We start from the raw sequence: 13,562 nt of genomic DNA, 5'->3' as shown, positions 1-13,562 counted from the left end.
GAGAAGTAAATGAACCTGTACAACGTTTTTACATTCAGTCTAAAAACTAGCACACGGTAAGCACTAAACCAACTATCTACAAAAGATGACAAACTGAAATATTAAGATTCTTCAGGATGAAAAGCTGCATGAGGAGAAGGAATTATTTTGTTTATTTCAATAAAAAATAATCATAAGCTTTGAGAGAAGAGAAGCATTAAAAGTAATATAACCTGGTGCAGTAGCACTTTGGTAAGGTGGGGATAATCCTTGATGCTTGAGAGTACATTTGGAACAAACAAAACGTAGGAAACGATCCATTTTGCTGTTTCCCATTGTAGGTCAGGTAAGGGCAAAAAGTATAGATAACTTCAAAGCATTCTAGGAATGACACTGAGCTCTGAGCCATGGAATCTGAACTGTTTGGGTTCACTCCTGGTTGGGGGGAGGGGTATGCTGGGGGAGAGTGACCGCTGGGGGGGGGGACATGTGTTCCATCCTTCCCCTGTACTTATTTCCTGGTGCAACTGTGGCTGAGCCGCAGTCATGACAACTCTTCATTCACCCCTATTAAATTCTGACAATGGAGCAGGTCACCCTACACTGAAAGCACAAACCCAGAACTGACTCCTGTCCCCTCCTGCCTGTGGTCCTGCTTGCCCCCTTCCTGGCAGGAAGCCGCATCACCTCCAGAGAAATGGCTGATAACACAAGCCAGCAAAAGTAGGTTCTAGGACAGAGGGATGCTGAGCCCCCAGGCGAGGTCAGGCCAGTCAGCACTTAGAAAAGGAGGCACTTCTCACACTTGCTAATGAGTTTGACGGTTGTGAAACATAAACAGGAAGTGGGAGCTCTCCAAAGCGACCTGAAGGAAATCCACTCCCAGTTTGGTCAATGTGTGAATCCCAGATCTCTAGGTTGTCAAGGACACTGCCAATTAAGACTGAGCCCACCCCTACCCGCCCCCTCAACTGCACCCGAGGCTGATCTTCACCAGGTTCCAGCACTGACCCCGTTTTGTTGTTGTTGTTGTTTTTCAATCCTTCCCACAGCCAGGTCACTCGGCAGCAGGGTAACTGACCCGAGGCACGGTGGGAAAGGCTCACAGTCATCTCTCAACTCCCCGAACTTTACAGGGCAGGGCAGCACAGAGGTCAGTGAAATCCCCAGCCAGGCCTTATTTTAGTCATGAATTTCCACTGGCTCCCTCCTCTGACAGCATCAGCGCTGCTCACACAGCAGGCTTGGAGTTTCAGCTGTTTTCCCTGCTCCAGGCAGAGTTAGAAGGTCACAGAGGCCGGACTTTTCCGGGGGAGTAGGTGGGGGCCTCGGGCGGGCTCAGTGAGATTGCAGAGATCTGGAGCCGCTTGGAGGAGGCCCTTCTGCCCCAGGCTCCGGGCGATGGGTTAACGTCCTCCTCTGCCCAGACATTGTGGTTCACATTAAATTTTAAAAAAGAATTTTTTCTTAATACCCCCCAAAATTTTTTAAGCCCACACTTTCTATCTTTTCTTCTCCCGTGTCTCTGCCAGCAGCACCAATACAATTTTCCCAGTACTGCCTTCCCCTCATTTCCCAGGGTAAGCCCTTCTCAGAGGTTCCTGTGAATTTAAGAGCAGCATCTGTGTTCGATTCACCTACAGTGTATCTGGCAGCGTATCTAAGCACAACGCCTGGCACAGGGTAGGGGGCTCAACCAATGCTTGTCGAGTGAATGAACGCTAAGACGTCAGCGTGATGGGTAGTTTTTCCAAGTCTCTCTTTTCCATCCTGCCCCGGCTGCAGACCGCACAATGCGCTGCAGAAGTCCCCGGCAGGAGGGAGATGGCCGACCCCGACCCCTGGGAGCTCCTGTGCTGGGGGTCTCGGTCCCCGGCCGGGGCACAAGGGCTCGCAGTCAGGAGCGCTGCGGCCCAAGCCCAGGCCAGGTGAAGTGTCACGCCCCGCGCTGCCGCAGGGCAAGCGCCGCTGCCGCGGTTGTGTAACGTTGCAGCCCAAGGGGAGGGGACCCGGGCGCCTCTGCTCCAGTGGGGGCAGAGGAGGGAGGAAACGCAGGGCACCGTGCCCGGTCTCTTTCTGTGCTTGATCAGCCCAAGTGTGGCCCGGGGCGGGGGGTGGGGGCACTGGGGCACCCTGGGCGGTGCGCAAGTGGGTGTCCGCCGGCACGCAGACTGTGCCCCGGGAGCGCAGCTCCAAAGGAGCCGGGGACCCGCGGCGCACAGCCTAGCGGGTCAGGTGCGCGCAGCGTGCTCCACGGCGGCCTCGCCTGCCCCTGCGCTTGGCTGCCAGCCCGCTTCCCATGGGGTGACATCCGCCCCGCCCCTCCTCGGCCCCTCCCCACGGCGGGCGATTCCTGGACTCGGGGCCGAGGGGTGGGGGCAGGGAAGCCGGCGCGGAAAGAAACCCCAGCCTCTGGGGAAGGCAGGGGGGCCGGGCGACTCCCTCCGCTGCGCGCTGGTTCCTCTGAGCGGGCCGCGCGGGGGGAGGAGGAGGAAGAGGGTTGGGCTGGAGCGAGCGAGGGGATATTCCTCTCCCGGCTTGAGTCAGACGCGGGCGGATCCGTCCTCCCCCGTTCCCTCCCAGGAGACGGGAACTTACTTCATTTCCCTGGGGCAGGTTCGCCCACGTTACCAACCTCCCCCCACCACCTCGCTGGCTCCCTGGCCCCTTCCAGCTTCCGCGCCCCCCGCCCAGCTAGGCAGGACCCAGACTGCCCTGCCAACCCCCTCTTCGGGGAAAGGCAGCCGCAGACACCTGGGGGCCGGGGCTGGGGGTGGGGGCTCCCTCGCAGCCGCGGGAGCGTTGTCCAACACGTGAGACTCATGTGATGAAGCCGGGGGAGGGCGGGCAGGTCGCTCCTTCCCTCCCCGGCAGCGGCCAGACGTGCCTGGAGTCACAGGGTAGAACACGTAGCTCCAACCCACCCACTCGCTCCCATTTAACCCAGCCCGCAGCCTCTCCATTACTCCTCGGCTCCCCCCCCCCATCCCCCCCCCCACTCCGCCCTAACCGCCCCCCCCCCCTCCTCGCGCTCCCTCCCGCCTCCCCGCCCGCCCCACTTCTCATTCACTTGGCTCGCACCGCGCAGACGGCACTGGGAGCACACACCGCCAGTCTGTGCGCAGAGCCGGAGCCAGAGGCCGCGGGTACACCATGCACGCCCCCAACTGAAGCAGTACCTCAAAGCCGCAGCTCTTCGCAGCCCAGCGGATTTCAGAGAGCTCTGACTCAGAGGAAACCCTGCGGAGAGACCCCCGAAACCTCCTCCACGACAGTCCTCACCCGACGCTCCACCACTGCAGACAGGAGCGCAGAGTGGCCCCGGCTCGCAGCGCAATGGAGCGGATCCCCAGCGCGCAACCGCCCCCCACTTGCCTGCCCAAAGCGCCAGGACTGGAGCCCGGAGACCTATCAGGGTAAGTTGGTACCCCTGGCCCCTTCAAGCCTCAACTCCAGTCCTGCCTTCTGCGCGGCTTTCAACTCCAAGTAGTTCTGGGTGCATCCGGGGGTTCTTGCCAGTCAGGGTTCCTGCAACCGATGCGCAAGTCATGACCCTTTCTCGTCCCTCTCCCTGCAGGATGGATTTTGCCCATATGTACCAAGTGTACAAGTCGAGGCGGGGAATAAAGCGGAGCGAGGACAGCAAGGTAAGAGCACCGCGCCCCTGTGGACCCCAGGCCCTCGCACGCGCTGAGTTTCCAATAAAAGTTTTCTCACTTTAAGGTTGGAGGGGGGTATGCAAGGTGTGGGCCCTGTGTCTCTACTGAGTGGCTTGGAGAAGAAGGAGCAGATAGGGTTCTGGGTGTGACTCTGCTCCACTGCCGGGACTCCTCTGCCGCGGGGTGGGGAAGGAGAAGCGCTTCTCACCTCCTTCCTCCCGCGCCCACCATCTCTCCGTGCGCTTTGCAGGAGACCTACAAACTGCCGCACCGGCTCATCGAGAAAAAGAGACGTGACCGGATTAACGAGTGCATCGCCCAGCTGAAGGATCTCCTCCCCGAACATCTCAAACTTACAGTAAGTGAGAAGCTGGCCCCTCTCCAAACCAGCTCCTCTGCCCAAAGGGCGGGCGAGGGTCACCCGCCGCCTGCAGGCTCTGCCAGGAACTGCAGACCAGATGGCTGGATCCTAGCTAGTGGCTGGCTCTGTTTGGGGGTACCCTTCTCCAGTCTCAGAATTTTCTGGCAACCTCGTGCAAATGAGATAAGAATCATTTGTACTTGTCCAGCTTGGCACCAACACCAGCCGGCCTTCCTTTGCTAGAGTTTAAGGTGATTCTCAGGGTTCTCCTTTTCCCACATTGGGCAAATCCAGCAACCCACTTTTTTTTTTTTTAACCCCCTTCCCCGAATCCCTTTTTAAAATAAGAGGACTTGTTTTGATGTGTCCCTTTTTTTTTTTTACGTCCTGTCCTTTCTTGGCGATCCTCAATAGATTACTAGCGTGGCAGCCTTTGGTTGGGGAAAGAAGAAAAAAGTAGAATTTAGGAGAAAAACTAGTATTTAGGAAGCAACAAAAAAGCGTAGATGAGCTAGAAGTTATGACAGGGTGTCAGGAAAGAAACTAGGGAAAGCCTTTTGGCTGCCAGACACAGTAGAAGTCTCTATTAGGGTTGACACCACTGCAGAGAAATGTTATCTCCGGATTCCCCTGAGTTAAGGTCAGCAACGGCTGCTGGAAAAATTTATCTGTCAAAGCTTTCTCCTGAGCTAGCTGCTACTTCCAAAATGCCTTCAAAGATGGGGGACACTTGTTTGCTGTCCTCTAATCAAAAATATATGCATATATACATATTTTTAAACATCATCTATAAAAACTTAATGTAGCCAACCAAGAACAGTTTTTTTATCCCCCTTTAGAGACATTCAGTGGTGGTGGTTTAGTCGCTTAGTAGTGTCCGACTCCTGCGACCCCATGGAGGGTAGCCCAGGCGACTGACAAATCTCATGGCTAATTAGTATCCCAGAGGTGGGACTTCTCTGAGCTCACTGCTGACCGAGGCTCTTTTTATTCCAGACTTTGGGTCACTTGGAAAAAGCAGTGGTTCTTGAACTTACCTTGAAGCATGTGAAAGCATTAACAAACCTAATTGATCAACAACAGCAGAAAATCATTGCCCTGCAGAGCGGTCTGCAAGCTGGTGAGTACCATGTCTGGCTATCATCTCCTTAGAGTTCTAGCACAAATAGAGAGCCCGTGAGCTCAACATCTGGTATAAGAAACATTCCTGCAACAAATTGCCTATGCACGTTAGTTGGGGGAGATGCTGTTTTATCTTTCCTAAAAGGTCAGACTTTTCATTTGGAATGCTGCTGTGTGCCACCTGGCATGAATACATATTAGTCAAATGGTGAAATATTTCTGTGGCATTTTGGCTTAAGAGTTTCTGGGGTTCTGGGAGTCCCCCCCCCCTTTGAAAATGCCACGGCACCTATAATTTGCATCGTGGGTGTTTTACAGTTGTTTTCCTTAGCCCTGTTTCACTGGAGAATAAATCATGGGTATGCCCCAGTGTTTTAATGTTTCTCCACTTCCTTATCCCTCGGTGTGTGGTATGAACCTGGCAGGATGACAGCAGTAGTTTTTCCTGCATTTCATGTGGTTCCCTGAATAGCCACTAGGTATCTCGGTGAATTACACAATCTAACGAAACCACTGAAGTTTCATCACCCATTTCTACGGACTTCCAGAGAATCACAGTCATCTAACCGTCTGGTCTCACCCATTCCAAATAATCCTGTACAAACGAGGGAGAAATTCCTCTACCCACTCCCTCATTCCTCTCTCCCCTCCTTTCCAAACTAGTACAATGAGAATCACAAAAACCTAGCAAGTCGTTCTGCCAGTTGCCTCATTGAAAACAGAAAGATGATCATACCTAACTTCCTGGGGATCATGGACAGACTATATGAGAAAGACCTAGAAGTAGCCTTTAAATACAGCAGCATGACTGCAACTTGTATAAGCCATTGAAAATAAGCGTACTTTAGGTGACATGGCTCCTTCATTCTCATTTTTTGGCTGGTCACTGTCCATCTCGCTATGATGATGATGATGTTCTGTAAATTGACTCTGGTTATGAGCACACTAGGATGATTATGGCTGTGTCACTTATAATGAAAACTCAAGAATTCCTTATAAATGCAACAAGAGGGGGAACCGTCTGTCTCTGTTAAATGTGGTCTATGCCTATGATATTATACGGCCATTACAAATCATATTTTATCTCTGACAGGTAGAATTATGGATGATTTTTAGTTTATTCTTTATACTTTTTGGTGTAATTCAAATTTCCCCTGATCATATTACTTTTGGAGTTAGAAATACAATCAGCAAATGCTATTAACAAAAAGGAAAGCCCCAGGATCTTTGGAACCTAGGTATCCATGTGAACCACAGAGCCTTCTGAAATGTCTTCCTTTGCATCTGTGTTGATCCAGGTGATCTGTCGGGGAGAAATGTGGAAGCAGGTCAAGAGATGTTCTGCTCAGGTTTCCAGACATGTGCCCGGGAGGTGCTTCAGTACCTGGCCAAGCATGAGAATACTCGGGACCTGAAATCTTCACAGCTTGTCACCCACCTCCACCGTGTGGTCTCGGAGCTTCTACAGGGCGGTACTTCCAGGAAGCCGTCAGACCCAGCCCCCAAAGCAATGGACTTTAAGGAGAAACCCAGCTCCCTGGCCAAAGGCTCCGAAGGCCCAGGCAAAAACTGTGTGCCAGTCATCCAGCGAACTTTCGCCCACTCGAGCGGCGAGCAGAGTGGCAGTGATACGGACACAGACAGCGGCTACGGAGGAGAATCGGAGAAGAGTGAGCTGCGTGTCGAGCAGCCATACTTCAAAAGCGATCATGGACGCAGGTTCACCATGGGAGAAAGGATCAGTGCTATTAAGCAAGAATCCGAAGAACCCCCCATGAAAAAGAGCAGAATGCAGCTCTCTGATGATGAAGGCCCTTTCACTAGCACTGACCTGATCAGCTCCCCGTTCCTGGGCCCACACCCACACCAGCCTCCCTTCTGCCTGCCCTTCTACCTGATCCCACCGTCAGCAACTGCCTACTTGCCCATGCTGGAGAAGTGCTGGTACCCCACGTCTGTCCCAGTGTTATACCAAGGTCTCAATGCCTCTGCCGCAGCCCTCAGCAGCTTCATGAACCCAGACAAGATCTCGGCCCCCTTGCTCATGCCCCAGAGACTCCCTTCTCCCCTGCCGACCCATCCTGCCATCGACTCTTCTGCCCTGCTCCAAGCTCTGAAGCAGATCCCCCCTTTAAACTTAGAAACCAAAGACTAAACTATTTAGGGGATCCTGCTGCTTTGCTTTCCTTCCTCCCTACTTCCAAAAAAACAAAAAATGTGTTTGTGAGTGCAGCGAGATTGTTCCAGTGTGTATGCCAAGATCATTTGAGGCAGGGAGAGAAGATTCAGGTGTGTGTGTGGTGTGTGTGTGTGCGTGCGTGACTATGCATTATGTGTTGGTATGGGACGTTAAAGCTCCTTTGGGCGTAGGGAACTTGTGAAGGATTGCCTGACATCAGGAGACTTAGGGGGGATTGTCTCAGACCTCTGGGCCTTTCCCCTCCCAGAGAGTAGCCCCTTCTAATACAAAGCAGCTGAATCTCTAAAAGCTGCAAAGTCTTGATCTGTGAGTCAGTCTCCACTTTGGGAGCCGGGTCTGTGGCTTTGAGAAAAAGGTACTTTCAAAAGAGGGCTTTCCAGAGTGCTGTTCCCAGCCAGTTCTGATGACCCCACCCTTCTCCCTTATGTTGTCGCTGTGACTCACCGTATGGGCAGAGGGCAGCCAGACTGAACTTTCTCCAAAGTGGTGAGGTAGCAGACACTGGCATAGCACGGTAGTGGTTTGGGGAGGTTTCCACAGGTCTGCTCCCCACACCTGCCTCAGATGAATAAAGAGAATGTAGTTCCCTACTCAGGCTTTCCTAGTGATTCGCTTCCTAAGGAACTGAAAAGGGCCCCCTGGTACAAGCCTAGCTGCCAGGGGAGGAGGGAGGAATCCCCTGGGACTCTGGCACCTGCTTCTAGTCTCACCTGGAAACAAGCCTCGCTGTCCAGGGAACCAAACCAGGGTCTGAGAGATGCAGGCACCTGCTTGCCAAGCACCCTGAAGTGCACAAAAGCATTTCAGCAAGCAAAGCCAGACTCGGTTATCAGCTCTAACCTAAAACTCCTTTTAACCAAGCTTAGCTTCTTAAAAGCCTAACCAGCCCTTGGCACAGCAAGACCCTTTCTGCAGGCTAATTCCCCTCGCCCAATAGCACATGGAGTGTCCTTCCTGATAAAAGAATTCTGTCTCCTTGAAAAGATGTTTTATTTTTGGTCCAGAGTACTTTTCTGACTTGTCCAGCTAGCCCTGCACCAGCTTTTCGAAATGCACTATGCTTAATCGCTGATTGTGTTTTAACTTTTTCTTTTCCTGTTTTTATTTTGGTATAAAGTCATTGCCTTTATTTGTAAAACTGTTATAAATATATATTATATAAATATATTAAAAAGGAAAATGTTTCAGATGTTTATTTGTATAATTACTTGATCTACAAAAGTGAGAAAAATGAATGTATTCCTGTTTTTGAAGAGAAGAATAATTTTTTTTTTCTCTAGGGAGAGGTACAGTGTTTATATTTTGGAGCCTTCCTGAAGGTGTGAAATTGTAAATATTTTTATCTATGAGTCAATGTTAAGTAGTTGTTTTAAAATACTTAATAAAATAATCCTTTTCCTGTGGAAGAGAAAGATGGTCTCCTGCATGTTTAAATAACTCTTAAGGGTGTGTGATACGGCTATCTCTTGTTCTCCCCTCTTGACTGAAGGCAACAACTAGTTAACCTTGGTGTAATTTCATTCAGCTTTTCCTGTAACTCACATTCAGACAGAATAAGCTTAGTCAATTTAGTAGGTAAATATTTGTTTCATTGTTTTCTTAAACTAACCCCTGCCAGATGTTCACAATCACCCTACACCTCTTTCCAAAGTTCAGCAAAAAGCTTATGTTTCCCCCAGTCTGCTTTTGTCATGGTCCTTAGAACTTGACAGAAAATAAGCGTCTGAAATCATGGGCCTCAATGTCTGGGGAGCTTGCTGGAGGGGTAGGCACATTGAAAGAAGATTTAATGGATTATTATGCAATAATAATTACTGCTGGGGATAGCACCTCTGCCAAGGAGGTCTAACTTTTTCAAGTTTAGCAAGGTCTAATGGATTTGCCATATCCTGTCCTATTGCTGCTGAAGGCAACATTCCATGATTATTTTCTACATCCTTCCTGGACTTCCTCTCACTGGGTGTGTTTGTGTGTGAATGAATATTGGTGTTCCTTAGTCAAGTGCTCTTAGGAAAAAGAAAAGAAAAAATTCCATGGGAAAAGAAGTGGGAAATGACCAGGTTGATGAGTGTTTCTGCCTGCCGCTTTCTCCCTCTCAGAGGTGTCCTGATGTTTCCTGATGGCCAGTGCCCAGCTCACCACACTTCAGATCCCCAAGCATCTTCCAGAACCCTCTGGCTGTCTGGAGCCCATGCAGGGAACCTGCCCCCAGGGAGTTCTCAGCCAGGCAGAGACGCCACCTGCCCTTGGCGTCTGTTTGCTTCAAATGTCACCTTCCCTGTCTGCTGATGAGCCAGCAGAGGCGAGCGAGCATTGCCTGGCTTGAGATGTCCCCAGGCAGCATGTGTCTAGGGAGGAGTCAGGAGATGAGCTGGTGGTCTGATCAATGAACTGGTAGTCTGGCATCTTCCCCCCCTCACTCCTGTCTTTGATTCACCAAAAAAGGACTCTGAGCCCCGTCTGACACATCCTGTAGCAAGCAAACAGTAAACTCTGCACCGGCCTCTTTTCTCCCAGCAACTTAGGGACTGGCGCTCCTGTTCTCCTGCTTATTAAACTGTGAATTGCCCTGTGAGTTGCTAAGCTCTTCTGGCTAGACATTTTGGGTAAAAATCTAAATAAATCAAGTTTATCTTGGGGATGGAGCAGGGGGTTGAAATCAAGGCCAGAATCTTTTTGCCTGTCCCCCTCTCCTCCCCAGTTGGTGACTCAAGGGAATAGCTGTGGGGGCAGAGGGAAGTGGTTGCGGCACCCTGAACTAAAAAGGGTTTGAGGGTTCCACACAGCGTCAACCCAGAATCCCCTGGCTGGAGTCTATCAGACACCCCTCAGAGGGGCAGCCCTCCCTCTGCCTTGTTCTCTGCTTCTAGCTTGCCCTTGACCTTCTTTCCAGGCCGGTGCCAGCAGGTTCCAAGTGGTTCGGAGAGAGATGCGGAAGGAGGGGTTCGCACTCCAAGTCTTTGGCCCCTTCAGGACAAAGAGGACCTCTGTGAAACGGGTGTGTGCGCGGGTGAGGGGGTGCAGCTCGGTCTCTGGGGCCGGGGAGCGGACACTGGGGATCTGGCCGCCTTCAGACAGGGCGTGAGCCTCCTCCGGGCTGCCGGGATGGTCTCACCCAGCGCTGACCTGCCTCGCCTGTTGACACAACGTCACGTTTCCGACTGCAGCCCTTTCATGTGCGGCCCGCGGCTAAATGCGGCTGCCGGTTCCTGGAAGCAGACGTGCCTGGCACCGCGTCAGCAGAAACCTGATCCCCGGGGAAGCTTGGCACGGCCACGGGCTCGCTCGGCCCCCAGAATAGGGCCTGGCAGCGGGCGCTGGGCAGCAACCCCCTCAGGCCCCGCAGGAGGGAATCCGAGCACTCTCCCGCGGGGGGAAGGGAGGGCTGGGTGGGGTACGGAGCTGGATTTAAGCAGGGCGTTGGAACAGGAGCCTAATTATCTAGAAGCTCGAAGCTTCCCACGGGTCATCGCTCATTAATGAAGCCTAACAACCGAGAAGTACCATTATCGTTGCTATTATACTTTACATTTTAGAGAGAAGTAAAAACGGGATCAGAGAGGGGAGTTAACTTGCAGACGGTCACACAGCTTCCGAGTCACTAAACCATTATTGGAATGGTGACTGTGTTGGTTTGTGGCTCTTCTTAATCAGAGCCAAAGGAAAGGCTTTCAGAGTCTGGTTGTGAACACTAGTAATAATACCAATACTGCTATTACTAACAGCAAACACTTTGTAGCACTTATTATTTCCCACTCTTCAAATCACTCCCTACACAAAAACTTGATTATCAGGGCAACTCCATGAGGTAGGTTTAATTATTATCTTCCTTATATGGTAGAGAAAAACAGAGAGGCTAAGTAACTTGCATAAAGTCACACAGCTCCAGAGGTGAACTGAAATTTAAAGCTAGGCAATTTGTCTCCAAAGTCTATGTGCTTAACTACTCAACCCCATTGCTCTTACCTTTAAATAATAGCAATGCCAGCCATAATAATAATAGAAGTAGTGATAACTGTCACAGTTACTACCAGATTTTGAGTACTACCCCTATGCCAGGCAATATATTAAACACTTTATGTGAATTATCTCTACTTCCTATAACAACTGTGAGGGGTAGGTATTAATTAGAAGTGAAAAAACTGGAGCTAAGACAGAAATTTGAGCCTCCTCAGAGGTGACACATTCTATAAAGGACAGAGCCATGCCCTTTCTCTGGTGTAGAACTACTTCTAAACTGAGCTCTGTGACATGGGCTTGGACATGCAATATCCCATTTAATCCTCAGTATAGGCCCATGGAATAGGTACTAGGATCCCTAGTGTGTGAAGGAGATAACAGGCTCAGGATGAAGTTATTCACCTGAATTTTTATTTGCATCCTTACAAATATGCCCACGTACCATCTCTGATACTTCCTGGTGGTCCAGTGGTTAAGACGCTATTCTCCCAATGCATGGGGCCTGGGTTGGATCCCTAGTCAGGGAATCAGATCCCATATGCTGCAACCAAAGATCCTGCACACCGCAACTAGGACTTCATGCAGCCAAATAAATAAATATATTAAAAAAAAATAATTAGCCCCACAGGCAAACTGGGGCATGGTGAGGCCGGTAGGGTGGATGGGTGGGGGCACTTACCAGTTAACTGTGCTGAGAACTAGAATTTGGGTTTGAGGAAATTCTATGTTAAGTTTTCTGGAGTGGGAGGAGGGGGCATTCGTTTTCTCACATCTCTTTTAAGGTTAGGAGAGGGCCAGATAAAAGGGCCTGGGGCAGTAGCTACCTGCAGACCACTTGGGGTGAGACTGGAAGGAGGGAGGGAGGCCATGCTCCCAGCTGTCTTGCTGGAAGGACAACTGTGCCCCCACACCCTGGCTGATCTCTGCGGCCCGTGGTCAGCTCCCCAGTATGTGGCTGGCTAAGGAGGGGTAAGCAAGAGGCCACCTGTCTCTGTAGAAGGGGGCCAGCATCTCAGCTTCCCATGCTGCCAGGTTCCTCCTCAGGCCTTGGAGACCCTTGGAGCTGCCACGAGACAGACTGCACAGAGCTCCCAAGTGGTTTCATGTGAAGACTCTGTGTTAACGGGATCGGTGTGTTCCCCAGAGACCCAGAACTCCCCAAGTGCCACGTGGCCTGGAGGGAGGGAAACCTCTGGCCTTCTCACCCCGTCTTTAGCTGGAGCAGCTTCCTTTTTCTCTGTCCTAAATACCATAAAGGTTTGTTCGAACGAGAATTCCACTGCTAAAAAAAAATATCACAAACTGTTTGGAAGGTACCCAACTACAGCCCCTTCCTCGGGCATGGCCTTCACTTCACCCACTTCTTTCTCCAGCATCCAGGAGGAGGCTGGGGCCACTCAAAGCCCACCCCTCCACCCCCCCACCCCCACCAACAGGCCAACACCCCCTGTTTATCCCAAGCCATCTGTTTGGCCCGACTACCACAGCAGAACATGAGCTGGGTGAAGCCTCTCCCATTGGCTATGGCAGCCAGCGACACACTGGGCCATCCAGTCTTGTGATGTGCCTGGACTGGGGCCCGGAAGGTTTCTTCCGCTATAGACGGGGCCCTCCCTTCCCGGAGGAATCTTAGCAAAGACACTGAGGTAGGGCAGCAGGGAATGAGTCACCAGGCTGCTAGGTAGGGGGCGGGGTGGATGGCCTCAGGCTGTGGCCAGAGTGTTAGGGACAGCCGGCCTTGGTTAATCCTAGGAGCCCTGCTGTCCTGCCCTACACCCCACCTGTAAGAGTGAAAAGGAAGATACTTGTGTTTGTTTGTTTGAAGAGCTAATATGGTTTTCTTGGAAACCCCATTATGGATAAGTAGATGGAGGTTGAGATTATGCAGAGATCTTTGAGGAATTAAAGTAGGAGAAAAAGGAGAGAATACTACTCCCCTTCCACGGGGGAAAAAATATGTGTTTTTAATAAAATATCTAATATTTGGTACCCTTTGTTTTTACTAAGGAGAATTTAAAACATCTATGAAAGTAGACAGAAACAAAAAGAAAAATGACCCAATTTTTTAAATGGGCAGAGGACCTGAACAGCCATTTCTCCAAGAAGATGTACAGATGGCCAAGAAGCACATGAAAAGATACTCAACATCATTAGTCATCAGGGAAATGCAAATCAAAACCTCAATGAGATGCCACGTCACACCCACTAGGATGGCTGCAATAAAGAAAAAACAAAACAGAAAATAACAAGTGTTGTCGAGGATGTGGAGAAATCGGAACCT

At 50.9% G+C, this 13,562-nt stretch overlaps 1 protein-coding gene, 1 long non-coding RNA gene and 1 pseudogene across 5 annotated transcripts in view; 1 reads left to right on the top strand and 2 right to left on the bottom strand.

Annotated features, from left to right (window-relative positions):
* LOC147348202 (uncharacterized) overlaps positions 1-13,562 on the bottom strand; it is a 178,914-nt gene that overhangs the window by 132,948 nt on the left and 32,404 nt on the right. The window contains exon 5 of one of the 4 annotated variants that reach the window (XR_015151228.1): positions 6,221-6,424. The exons of the other annotated variants lie outside the window; for them this stretch is intronic. This is a non-coding gene — a long non-coding RNA (uncharacterized LOC147348202). Of the gene's footprint in view, positions 1-6,220; positions 6,425-13,562 lie in introns of those variants that run through there. 4 annotated transcript variants of the gene reach the window in all.
* On the bottom strand, positions 1,563-2,937 carry LOC147348204 (uncharacterized; annotated as a pseudogene).
* Positions 3,064-8,733, top strand: BHLHE40 (basic helix-loop-helix family member e40). The gene is made up of 5 exons (XM_086366628.1): positions 3,064-3,395; positions 3,557-3,626; positions 3,889-3,996; positions 4,996-5,119; positions 6,420-8,733. Exons 1-5 carry the CDS (start codon positions 3,316-3,318, stop codon positions 7,274-7,276), a joined length of 1,239 nt encoding a protein of 412 aa, XP_086222754.1. The 5' UTR covers positions 3,064-3,315; the 3' UTR covers positions 7,277-8,733.

The sequence above is a fragment of the Bos grunniens genome, chromosome 22 (genome assembly GCF_055505025.1).
Source record: "Bos grunniens cultivar Pamir isolate PY7600 chromosome 22, Bosgru_T2T1.0, whole genome shotgun sequence".
Lineage (NCBI taxonomy): Eukaryota > Metazoa > Chordata > Mammalia > Artiodactyla > Bovidae > Bos > Bos grunniens.
The sequence above is the reverse complement of the archived record's forward strand: the minus strand, read 5'-3'. Positions and strand labels throughout refer to the sequence as shown.